This window comes from Mustela lutreola, chromosome 2, assembly GCF_030435805.1.
Source record: "Mustela lutreola isolate mMusLut2 chromosome 2, mMusLut2.pri, whole genome shotgun sequence".
Taxonomy (NCBI): Eukaryota; Metazoa; Chordata; class Mammalia; order Carnivora; family Mustelidae; genus Mustela; species Mustela lutreola.
In genome coordinates, this window is record NC_081291.1 from 176,282,285 (window position 1) to 176,294,961 (window position 12,677).

General features: G+C 36.9%; 2 protein-coding genes across 40 annotated transcripts in view; one reads left to right on the forward strand and one right to left on the reverse strand.

The window, feature by feature from the left end:
- ABI3BP (ABI family member 3 binding protein) overlaps positions 1–12,677 on the forward strand; it is a 253,905-nt gene that overhangs the window by 225,678 nt on the left and 15,550 nt on the right. For all 38 annotated transcript variants that reach the window (XM_059164296.1, XM_059164302.1, XM_059164308.1 and 35 more), the window contains one exon: positions 4,039–4,147. In XM_059164296.1, coding sequence (XP_059020279.1) covers positions 4,039–4,147 — 109 coding nt within the window. The remainder of the gene's footprint in view (positions 1–4,038; positions 4,148–12,677) is intronic.
- Positions 1–12,677, reverse strand: part of TFG (trafficking from ER to golgi regulator) — a 62,479-nt gene that overhangs the window by 758 nt on the left and 49,044 nt on the right. For both annotated transcript variants that reach the window (XM_059164342.1, XM_059164341.1), the window contains exon 8: positions 2,626–2,669. In XM_059164342.1, coding sequence (XP_059020325.1) covers positions 2,626–2,669 — 44 coding nt within the window. The remainder of the gene's footprint in view (positions 1–2,625; positions 2,670–12,677) is intronic.

The window sequence follows — 12,677 nt, forward strand, 5'->3', positions numbered from 1 at the left end:
TAACTTTTTAAGAGAAAAAGGATTTTCCTTTCTGGTTCATCATGTAACTTTTTTTCATTGTAGAAACTTGTAATCTCCAAAAAATAATGAATAGGGTGTACTTTCTCTATCTAACCAATTACATTTGTAACATTGTTACTAAATGTTAATGGGCTGCTTAAGATCCTTCATAAGATACTGGACTTGATAACAATTTTCATGGAAATGGACTATATCTCTTTAGCTGCAATATTTTCTAGATGGAAATAAGTCCATATTTAATCATAACCTAGTGTATATTTAAATGTTGGACCATATATCCTAACAGTCTATTCTACTTTTTTGCATTGTTTATTTTTAGTGTTTTATTATTTTATTAAATACCACTTGATTTCAAATGTAATCTTTTAGAAACCAGCAGATCATGTAATGCAGAGGTTAATTCTCTCAAATCACTGGAAATTGTTTCATAAGAAAGGATTGAGAACGATTGCAAAAAGAGAGTGAAACATATTCTTTATTCCCTGAGTTGGCTTCTGTCAGTAATCTGTCTTTTAATTGACAGGAATGTATTACCTCTAATAAATACATCCAAATTTGGTTGCTTCTACATGTCCCTTCTACATTAAGGTAAAAATAGATACACCTAAGAAATTGGTCATAGCCTGGGTCCTTTAAGTTAGTTATGACGTGGTGCTTTGTGATATGCCAAGAGCATAGCAACATAGATTTAAGTCCCAGACAGGCTGTGCTCTATATATGCAATTTGAGTATGCAATTAACCTCTTTGCTTTAGTTTCCTTATTTGTAATAACAATAATATTTCCCACTGTTATCTACTTATGAGGATAATTTTTTAGAGAGGGAGGAGGAAAGGGCAGAAGGAGAGAAAGAATCTTTTTTAAAGGTTTTATCTATTTATTTATCTATTTATTTATTTATTTGTTTGTTTGTTTATTTATTTTAGGGAGAGAGCTTGAGCTGGGGGAGGAGCAGAAGGGAGGGAGAGTGTAGGGGGGGGGGTGAGCGGTAGGGAAGAATCTCAAGCGGACTCTTTGCTGAGCATGAAGCCCAATTGGGGGCTCAATCACACAACCCTAAGATCATGACCTGAGCCAAAACCAGGAGTTGGATGCCTAACCAACTGAGCCATCATGCACCCCCGATGAGGATAAAATTAAACAATGTAAATGTGTGCCAGAGTCAGAAGCTGTTAAATTAATGTTTGTCAGTAGCAGCATTAGTAGGACTGGTAAAAACAGTGTCACCATTATTATTTTCATGCTCTGTTTTCATGGCCAGACTCTTATTTTCCAATCTTTATAATAAATGGGATTTTTTCTGTTAAGTAAATTTTCTCTTAATAGGGCATTAATACCCTCTGAGGGGATAAAATACCAATTATTCAGTGCTAGTTTTTTATAGATACTTTATATCTTTACTGTTAAGGAATTTATAAATCCCATATTTTAATTTTTTCCATATTTTAAAGTAAGAAATATGGACACATACTAAGTGGTTATCTTTGCCTTCTGAAATATACTCAGAATATGGCTATAGATATTCATTCTAAACATTAATATTCCATTTTTATGGTGTTGGTGGACTTACAAAAAAGTTATGATTGCTTTAAAGCATTGCAAATGAAGATTTTGTAAACCTTCATTACAAAACCCAAGAAAATACATTCAAAAGCCAGAATTCTGAGAGAAATTCTAAATGTATTTTTATGAAGGTAAATTCTATATCCATTTTGAAAACTTGGATCTTTCAGGATAAAAATAGTATTAAATAAGCATTTAAAAATGAGTCAAAAGAGGAGTGCCTGGGTGGCTCAGTCAATTAAGCATCTGCCTTTGGCTCAGGTCATGATCTCAAGGTTCTGGAATCAAGCCTCACATCAGAGAGGCTACTTCTCCCTTCCCTCGGCCTGCCACTACCCTTGTTTGTATTCTCTCTCTCTCTCTCTCTATCTCTATCTCTATCTCTGTCAAGTAAATAAATAAAATCTTTTAAAACAAAATGAGTCAAAAGAAAATTAGAGAAGATATGTGGTAAGAGTTTCTAGTACTAAGAGCCTGGGGTAATCTTAAAAAGAATATTACACAGTCAATGAGAAGTATCCTAAGCCTAAGATGTTTTTTGAAAGTGGTTGCTTTCATGCATAGTCAACTGGAGTGTGATATAATTTTTTCTTTGGGTGACTAAGAAGCACTTGAATCTTTCCAATTGGCATCTTTCCAACTTTTGTATCTTTCAGGTTTTTGTATCAAAACACAGCTCAGGGATAATAAAAGCAATAGCAATAATAGGTACCATCTGTTGAAAAAAAACATGCAAAATACTATTAAGCACTTTGCATATATTCCTAATTTAATCCCCACAAACAATACTATGAAGAGATCTTATTGACATTTTATAGATGAAAAAACAGACTGAGATCAAGGCAAGTGACTTGGTCTGTTTCTTTTCATTGAGTCATAGCATCTCCCTTTTTTTTTTTTTCCAGGAGGGAACTAACTAGCCTGCCCCATGCCCTTTAATAGAAAAGTCATGAGTGTTTTGGGTCCTTTGTATCAGAAACACATCTAAACGTGTATCCAACGAGCAGTTTCCATTTTTTAAAAAAAGATCAATTTTACTTACATTTTGATTACTCCCATCTTTTTCTAGTAAATATTGCTTCACAGCTGAGAAAAAGATATAAAATGGATATATTTAAATTCAGGGCCCTACCCTTCCCTCCCTTTCCACCCTCTGTAAGAACAAAGAGCCAGCTGAGAGATGGATTGGGAATAGAAGAGTCTGAGAAAGGAATACCAAATCCTAGCTATTAGTCCTTTGGTAGCTCTGTTAATGTGTCCAGTACAATGGCCATTGTCTTCTGGTTTAATTTTGTGAATTTTTGGAAGGATGGTCATACAAAATTATTAGAAAGAGCTATCCTCCTTTTTTGATTTTTAAAATATACCATTAAAACTCCTTCCCAAATTGAAATTGATTATGTCTTCCCGAGTCTTTCATAATGTTCGTTTTATTTCCAGTCTCCATCTCCCATCTTTGGTCTCAGTGCTAATAGCAGAAATCCCTAGTGACCCGCCACCTCCTTCACAGCCTTCCCACTTTCCCTGATGGCTGACTTGTGTATTTGGAGTGGGGTTTGTTGTTTTTTGTTTTTTGAGTTTTTAAACAAGTTTAAAAATTTGTTTAAAGTTTTTTGAGTTTTGACAAGATCTGCATGATCTTGTCACATACATTAAACTAAACCCCAACTGAGGGCAAGGAAAACCAACTAACAACTTTATCAATTATGTTCTTAATCTGAAAGTCTTTCTCTTGATTAGTCCTGCAAGTTCATAGAAACATGCCTCTAAGTGAGATTTATGGAGATCTCTATGCAAACTTAAAGGTCATAATTTTTTTAAAAGGATAATTATCCAGAAAGCATATGTAAGCAATAGGTATAAAATTTTTATAACTTACATAAGCAGTAGGTACAAAAATCCCATAATTCTGTAGTTCAAAATAATAAACTGTCATTCATTATTTGGTTAACTGTTATTTTCTGCATGATTTTTAAACCCAAAGTTTTTTGGTAACAGCACTATGAATGCAGTGGCCTTTTCCCCAGCTATATAATAAAGCTCCATACAGAAGAAAACATGGCTTCTACTCAAGTACCACTTCTCATACAGTGCTTTCCTCATACTGAGCATTCCAACAAGAGCAGACCAACTGATTTGCCTAGCAACATCATTGGCAACCAGTTCAAAGCTACCACGGGAGTGTTATCAGTCTTCATAGTTAGCAGGTTTTCATGTTCCAGTAAAGGGAAAGCAGAAATGGCCAATGAGCAACTCCCAAAATGCTTTGGGACCTTCATCATCCACTGACCATCCCCATCTGGGAATTGCTAATGTGTAAAATCAGTACGCCTCAAGGACTGCAGGCTAAATTGCTCACTTTTATGAGAGTGACTTTATGATGCTGTTTGCCTTAAGAATAATGAAATCAGCCAGGATGTAAAGACAAGTATTTGTTGGCTTTTTCACTTTTCAGAATATGAAGTTATATCCCGAGAAAATGGGTCATTCAGTGGGAAGAACGAGTCTGTTCAAATTACAAATCAAACCTTCTCCACGGTAGAAAATCTAAAACCAGATACAAGGTAAGCCACCTGTGCTATTATAGGTGAATTGTGAGAGTGCGAAAGTCCTAACAAAGGAATGAAACGACATCATCTGTCTTTGTCTTAAGGGACAGTCTAGTTTGCATTTCATTCTTTGGCTTACTGTTCATAGCAGTATATACCTCTAAATCATGTTTTGCAAATACGCAAGTTATTGGTGGGGACACAAGAGCTGACGAGGTGGTCTTGTAAGTTAGCACCCTAGGTGAGAACATTGAAAAATAGAAGATCGTTAATACCAAATGTTGATAATTAAGTACCAAAATTCAGAGAAGGAAAGTTTTGTAGACCAGACACAACTAGAGTGTGTATGTTGTAAATTCAATTTGAAAACAAGAATTTGGCTGCCATGTTGACAAGCGGAGAGCAAGGAAAGAAAAACTATGTAACAGATATAGATGAAAGTTTGTGATAGATAATGCTTCAAATAACTACAGACCATTCCCAGGCATAGCAGTCCTTTGCTTTTGGGATCTTTTTATCACAAACAAATGAGAATCAATTTTTGAAAACAGAAATATATAATATTAACAATACAGTAAACAACTTTTCTTGGCATCTCCTATTACACATTCATACCAGGTTGTTTATATTATTGTGTGGTTTTTGTCATTTCTTTTGAAATATAAAATACCCAATATTTTATCAGCTCATTGTATCGCAAGAAAAATAAGGGCCTTACGCACTTCTAGATATGTAATAGAGAAGGGTTGTTTTTTGTTTTGTGTTGTTTTGTTTTGTTTTACATGGATAAATCATCAAATTTACTGTCCAAGGAGGTTCTCGAATGATACAGCCAAGAATTTACTTAATAAAGACAATGTACTAAACTCATTTTGGGACTAAATATCACTCTCTGGAAAATCAGTTTCCTTTCTCAAACTCCAGAACACTGTTTGATAAGCTATCTATGCATTCAGTTAAAATGAAAACATTCTCACATCTTAAGTTATAGTAAGCCAAGCACCAGATCACTTTTCAGAAAGACACAATCAGAAGTTTTCCCAGATTGAATATTTCATAGCTTGATAAAGTTTCTTGGCATTTAAAAAATCAGCAGAGGCAAAGATTGGAACACTAGCATTAGAAATTTCTTATAAATTTTACTTATATCTCTCATTGTCATCAGTTGATTAAATTGAATCAGGTATTGAATATGACACACAAAAGAGCCTTTTTAGTTCTGATAACAAAGAACCTCTTTTAATGTTTTCAGGAAAAAGAGAAGAATCTGGTTCATTCTAGAAGGTTTGCTGTGTATAAACTGTAGTCTTATACTGCAAATATAATACTTTCCGCAAGCATTTTTTTCTTTAACGTTCTCTATTTTAAGCTGTAATATGGAAAATTTTACAACTGCTAATTTTTTAAAGGCTATAAGTTAGCCAAAATAAGCATGTATTTTAGTAAAAGCCCATTTGATGATCTTGGTTCTGTTTCCTTAGGGAAATTAACAGAGAGAGAGAAACTATTTTTAACATAATTATTTTAAGAAAAGAGTAAAAAAGAAGTTATTTAATTTGGCCTTTTTAATAGGTGGATTTGGGCTTACAGAATGTAGATGTTTTACAGTTTCTTGCTTTTTATTCCATTTAATACATTGAAAACCATTTTGAAAAGCATCTAATTTCTAAATGTTCATTGTGTTCCTTTTCTGAATTAGGCAATCCTCAAATCTTCTCAGAGTTCACCTATTAGTCATGATCAGAAGTAGAAAATAATTTTTTCAGTGACATTTTTAAGCCTGACTTGTTTATAAAAGATTTATGTTTCCATTCAGCTAACATTTGTCAAGTGCCAACAGTGTGGTTGGTGTTGTGACTACAAACATGAATAAATGTGGTGCCCGCCCTTGAGAAGCTTGAGGAAGTGGGGTAGTAACCGATAATTAGTAACTGATTATTCTATACAAAGTGGTGAGAGTTCTGGTAAAAATATATACAAGTTGCAAGGGAAGTCCAGAGTGGGTGGCACTTTACAAAGTCTGGAGAAGTTAGGAAGACTTTCTGGAGTAGGTGACAACTGGGCTGAGGCTTGAAGAATGTATAGGAAGGAGTTAGCTGGGTAACTGTAGGAGGGAAAAGAAATACCAGAGAGAATAGTTTATGTCCATGCAGAGGCGGAATGGCATGGTTGTGTGCATGAAGAGTCAGCTACTTTCACCAGTGAAAGGGGTGAAAAGTAGACGGAGGCAGTAAAAGCACCAAGAGGTGGAGGTGAGGCTATGGAGGGCCTTCTGTGCTAGATGAGGAAACTTGGTCAATAGATGGGGACACCCAGAAAGATGGTAACTGGGAATGGCTTGCTACAAGTTTCATTTTAGTATTTTTATGATTTTGATTTAGATGGAATAATCAGTTTTGATACTAAAGCAACTTATAATGAGTAACATTTGGTAGAATTAATCGAACAAAAACTTTTAGTTAATGTCTTCCAAGAGTACCATTTTGGCATCTTGCCTAATTGGCCAAAGAGGCACATAGGAGAGAAAAGTACCTCTGGGCTAAGCTGTATTTCATTCTGGAATTACAGGACTAATGAGTCCTGGAGTGCATGTCTAGCTTCTGGTTATAGTTGTTGTAGGACTTATGCTAATTGTTTCTGGAGTTTATAGCCTTGCCCCTTTCACCCCACCCTAAGGTATGTGTCTTGCTTGTTACTCCTGTCCTGATAAAGGCCTGATGGACCTTCTAAGCAGGGACTCCTACAACTACCCAAATCTCAAGACAAGCAAAGCCCAAAGGAGGCTCTTTCTGGACTTGTGTCTAAGAAAAAAAATAATATTAAGTTTTGGAATCCCTGAAATCAGAAACCCATGCCAAGTTTTGCCAGATGCCATAAATGTGGGGCCACTCAGTGTTTCTATTTGCCTTATTTTACATTATTTTTAGAGTTTGATATGATTGAATGAAATCCCTTCATATTATTTAAAAAGAAAAAAAAGGACTTTCAATATTCATAGCAATGATCTGACTAGGACTGTGCTAATAGTCCCTGATGGATCATGATTTAAAGGTTGTATATTAGCAGTTTGAAAACATTTCCTCACTGGTGACAGGTATGATACACATGAATATAAAGGTGCTCTGATGAAAACTGTTTAGTCTACAGTTTGTGGAACTTTGTGGTGACCAAGTAGTTCAGCAGATCCCAGTCCCCAGCGAGTGGGAATGCATTCTGTGCTATCTTCAAGGTAGGCTAGAAATTAATGTGTTTATAATAGGCAAAAAACTGTTCTCAGCTGAAATATTATACGTTGAAACCCCTATTAATCAAATAATGAGCTAAGGAAGAATAAAGTGAAGTTGAATTATGTCATTTAATTTGAGATTTCTGAAGCCTAGAAGCACCTGGGGAAACAAAAGTAACACCCATGAAACAATGGGAAAGCATGGTAAGACAGCATAAAAGGTCACATAGAACCTACCCCGAAGTCCTGCAATTGAAAGGAGGGAAAGCCTCACAGAATACTCGAGACTAGACCTTGGTGATAAAGGATATAACTGAACAGGGTAAACTGGCAAAGAAAGAAAGAGCACCAACGGTATTGTTCGTTCAGATCAAGGCCACGTGTATGACTTGGGTGAATTACAAGTAGTCCTCTGACTTACTACTGACAGGGTTAGAGTCAAATTAATAAAATTGTAAGTGCCAAATATAGGTTGGTTGGCTTTTTCTTTTTTTTTTTTTTTAATGCAAGCTTTTTCCATACTATCTTGTGTTCTGAAGGCAAGATATCTTTCCATTATTTTTTTTCAGCCCCAACCATGATCCAAGATTAATGCTAATAAGAGACACACTATAAAATAAAGAGGAAGTGCATACAGGACGCAGCTTCCAGCTGGTTTTTATTACCTATACAGAATGACTTTAGTCACATTTCACTGCTCAGGGAAAATTACATCCCCAACAGACAAACTAAATTATAGTTGTTAAAATCCACCACCATGGCTGCCAGCCCTCCATGAGGCTCTGGAATTCCCTATCTGGAAAACTAGGAGATAATAACTTTTGAAAGAATTACAGTAGCTGTGTTCCAATTCCAGGAAACACAGGTATATAATTTATTTCACTATCATTTTCCATCATTTGTCTCGACTGAAAAACGTGAGATCTAAAATAAGATGATAATTACTGGCCCACCCTTTAATATACCCTGGAAAGGGAGGAGTAGAGCTTGGCCATAGAACATTTAACCGAAAAGAATCAATGCAGAGAAAATAGATCTCCAGGGCTGTTAGGTTAAAAATGCCAAGTGGTCTAGAACCAGAAGTACAGTGGACTCTTGTTACCTTTTCTCACCGGTATGCCTATCTCCTCCCCGCCTGTTGTTAACGACATAGCCAGGTTCTTATCTCCTCCGTAGAAGCTCAAAAGATATCCACAGGGAGGGACCAGCCAGTGGCTATCTTGCTGCAGGAGAGTCTGGAGGGCTGCATACCTGGTGCAAGATGTCTCTGTTAGAGAGTGGAGCTCCGTGGCTGTTTTGGGGCACCTGGTTGCAGTTCCAAAGGGGACACCGGAGGGACTCCTCCAGACTAGTCAAGAAATGCTTGCAGCTCCTGTGAGCTTTGGTCATAACTTTGCATGGGAAGAGGGGCCATGGGGTGGAGTGATAGCTGTTTTAGTCAGGTGCAGCAGGAGAGATGAGCTGACAGAGGTGCACTGCAGTGCCACATCTCCTTCTCTTTCTTTTCAGGACTCCTCTCTCACCCCCTAGCCCTAAAATACTAAGAAAATATCAATATGTTGAATCAGTACCCAAATAGCCCACTCCCCAATGTTTATTTTCCATTTATTTCCCCCATGAAACCTCAGTGTGTGGCTCTTGCAGGGCTGAAAGAAAAAGAAAAATACAAAGAAGAGCCTCTCCTATCTGCAGCCAACCACCTGGTGTGCAAAGACCACTATGATTATTTTTAGTTCTGTGAACAGAAGGACTGATCAAGTATCTGTCCAACAATAAGTCTTGTACCCCTGCTTAAGGGGACCGGAAGGATGAAGTAACTAATTGATCTCAAAGTCTCTCTTGCTTCTAAAATGATGCAGTCTTATCATATCCAAAGACATCACAGAATCAGTGGGAAACTGGAACTGAAAATAAACCCCAAATCTAGGTTAAGTCTTACAACAAGCTTAATTATCCTGATGAACCATTTTTCTTTGAATTTATATCTGTGGTCCGTAATTGGTTTTCAGGCAAACTGTTTCTAGCACACATTTGGACAATCCATTGATAAGCTAGGTTCTTCCTGATGAACAGGTTGGACAATATAGATGGACACACACAATCGCTATATAGAAAAAAAAAGAAGAAAAAAAAACAGCCCATAATCTCTTCACATGAGCCCTTCTATCCTAACTTGACTAAAAAGCTAAAGAATCCATTGTGTGTGCCAGATATACATGTGGCCCAGCAATTTCCTATGGAAAATATATTCTGTCTGGTGATTAAGATATAAATCAATTTCACTTAACATATTCATGTGCTTCTGTCCTCTGTAGCCTGGGAGGTTTCTGGGGAACAGTTCTTCCTCTAAAACTAAAACATACTGAAGTTAACTATAGCTGACAAGCAAAGACAGTTTGGGGCGACCGCTTGTGTTGTTTGATTTAATAAAATCTTGGCGCTAAAAGTAAACTGAATAGAGGCAGCAACTTCTCATAAACTCTAACTCTGGCTGAACAAAGCAGGCATGTGGAATAGCCATTATGCTCTTATTCACAGTATTTTTGTGAAATTCTGGCCTCTGCAGATTCCGTATTAATTTTCTACATCTTTTCTCATGGGTTTTATAGAAAAGAATAAAATAAACTAACAGAGCATTAGGCTCTGAGTTTCCTTGTAGGTGTGGGTAGCAGGACAATTGCTTCATCATTAAGAAAGAAAGAAATTTAGGGGATTGCTTAGTTTTGCAAATTTTCTCCTGACAGAAGTAGAGCTAAGAGCTTGGAACTTCACTAGTCTATAAAGAGAGCAATTATTCATTCACATAAATATATTATTTTCATTACTTTTCACTTAGAATTCCTTAGGGGGGGGTGCCAAAAATGTACTGTAACACTATAGACTTGGAGTGCAGCCCAGATCTGGAATTTCTTGTTCCTGTAGAAATGGGAGATACAGGAATGTCCCTGAGGACATACTGGGCAGCTGGTTGATGATACCTGATGGCTGCTGATGCCTTGCCCCTCTGCCCTCTGTCCCTGATCAGAACTTATTTTGTCCTCTAAAAAATGTCCTTGCAGCTCTGCCCTTTTGCTCCTTATCTGTATTCCCAGGTCAATACAAGGTCTACATGAGTCAGGTGTCCAGAAGTGCCTGGAGAACTGATTGATTGGATTTCTCATTCCTTATTGGAGTGTCTGTCACTCATTTTTTCATATTCCACTTTTCCATTTCTTTCCCCCTGACTGAAGCCTTACCTGACAAGGGCTCAAATATTTCAAGGCTACCTTGGGGTAAAATTAGCTAACCAAACCACTCAGACCAATAAGCAGGTACAGGGTGGCTTTTTTATATAAAAAAGGCAGGTTGCTTGAACTTTGAGACTTTTGCTATAGCGGAAATCAACTTTTTAAATCAATGGGAATATATAAGTAAAAAGTTCACAAATAATGAAAACTATAGTTTAGCTCTATTATAAGCAAATTAGAGGGAACGTTTTATAGAAACAAAGGGAGGGAAAGCAGCAAATGACAGAAAAAATGGTCTATCCTAACCAAACTCGAAGGTTAGCTCAGATTAGATCCTACAGTTTGGAGTATCCCCATCTGACAGTTTTGCCCATAAACTATAGATCCTACTGTTTGACACCCTAGTTTTTCACTTTTCTATGAGTTGGTATTTAAATCTTAGGTTGATTTTTGCAGTTGTTCTTGAATGCTACCCTCTATTACCCACTCCTCTGGAATAATGTTTTAGCACTTTCTAGACTCTTTATTGAACTCCTAAAACTTTTCATTATTGTTTTTTCTCAGCCTCTTAGCCAGCCAAAATATGGAGATATTTTGATGGCAGGCAGAAAGATTCATCTGCTGAATTTTTATTCTTCCCAATAACCCCATAGCTATACCCTTATTGTAAACTTCACAATCTCAAACGTGAGTATGTACATAAAGAAGAGTTCTGCCTTGAGAATTCTATGGCAGTATTTGTCAAGTTCCCTGATAATAAAATCACCTTTGAAAATTCTACTAGAGGGCGCCTGGGTGGCTCAGTGGGTTAAGCTGCTGCCTTCGGCTCAGGTCATGATCTCAGGGTCCTGGGATCGAGTCCCACATCGGGCTCTCTGCTCAGCAGGGAGCCTGCTTTCTCTCTCTCTCTCTCTCTCTGCCTGCCTCTCCATCTACTTGTGATCTCTCTCTGTTAAATAAATAAAATCTTTAAAAAAAAATTATACTAGAGAATATTTATAATCACTTAATATGTACCAGACACCTTGCTTTTATATATGTTATTTCTTCACAAAAAACTCAAAAGGTGCTTTTATACCCTTAAATAACATTATCCTCCTTTTTATGTAGGAAAAAATTGAGATTTACAGAGTTTAAGGAACGTACCTTAAAGTCACATATCAGTGAGCTGTGAACCCAAGGCTTTGTGGTTCCACAGCCCAGACCTTAGCCACAGCACCTTGCTGCCTTCTGAGAGGGAGGCTCAGGAAGACTGGTTTTGTTTGGATCTATTCCCACCGGGGCAGAACCTGGCATGGCATTCTGCCAGTGGTGTTTGTTACTCACTTGGCTTGTCCTTGGAGAGATAGAGGCTCGACTACAGTCATCATCTGGACTGTACTCTATTTAGATACTGGTTTTGATGACACAGGCCTTATAAATGGCTTTTTAAAATTCTTTTTTTTTTTTTTAGAGACAGAGTGAGTGTAAGAGAGGAGAAGGGCAGGGAGAGAGGGAGAGTGAGAATCTTAAGCAGACTCCATGCTTAGTGCAGAGCCTGACCTCACATCCCTGAGATCATGACCTGAGTGGAAATCAGAGTCAGATGCTTAATTGACTGAGCCACCAAGGTGTCACAAATTAAATTTTCATTTTTATCTGAAATATATGTATATGGTTTTAAAAGTCAAATGCTACAAAGCTCTTCATTACTCTTCCTAAATTCTACTCCGCAGAAGCAACAATTTTCTTTTTTTTTTTTTCAGCTTTATTATGGGAAAATTGACCAAACTGTAAGGTATTTTAAGTACATACAATTTGATGATTTGATATACATTATGAAATTATTTCCTCCCCCCACAATCAGGTTAACTAACACAACCATCACCTTGTATATTAACCTATTTAGAGGTTGAGGGTGACAACATTTAAAGTCTAGTCTTAGCACATTTCAATCATACAATACAGTGTTATCAATGATAGTTACCGTATTCTACATTAGATCCTCAGATCTTACACATCTTGTAACTGAAAATTTGTACCCTTTGCCAAGATTTGTTTCCCCCAATCCCTGGCAACCACTTTCCTACTCTTTCTTTGAGTCTGACTTTTT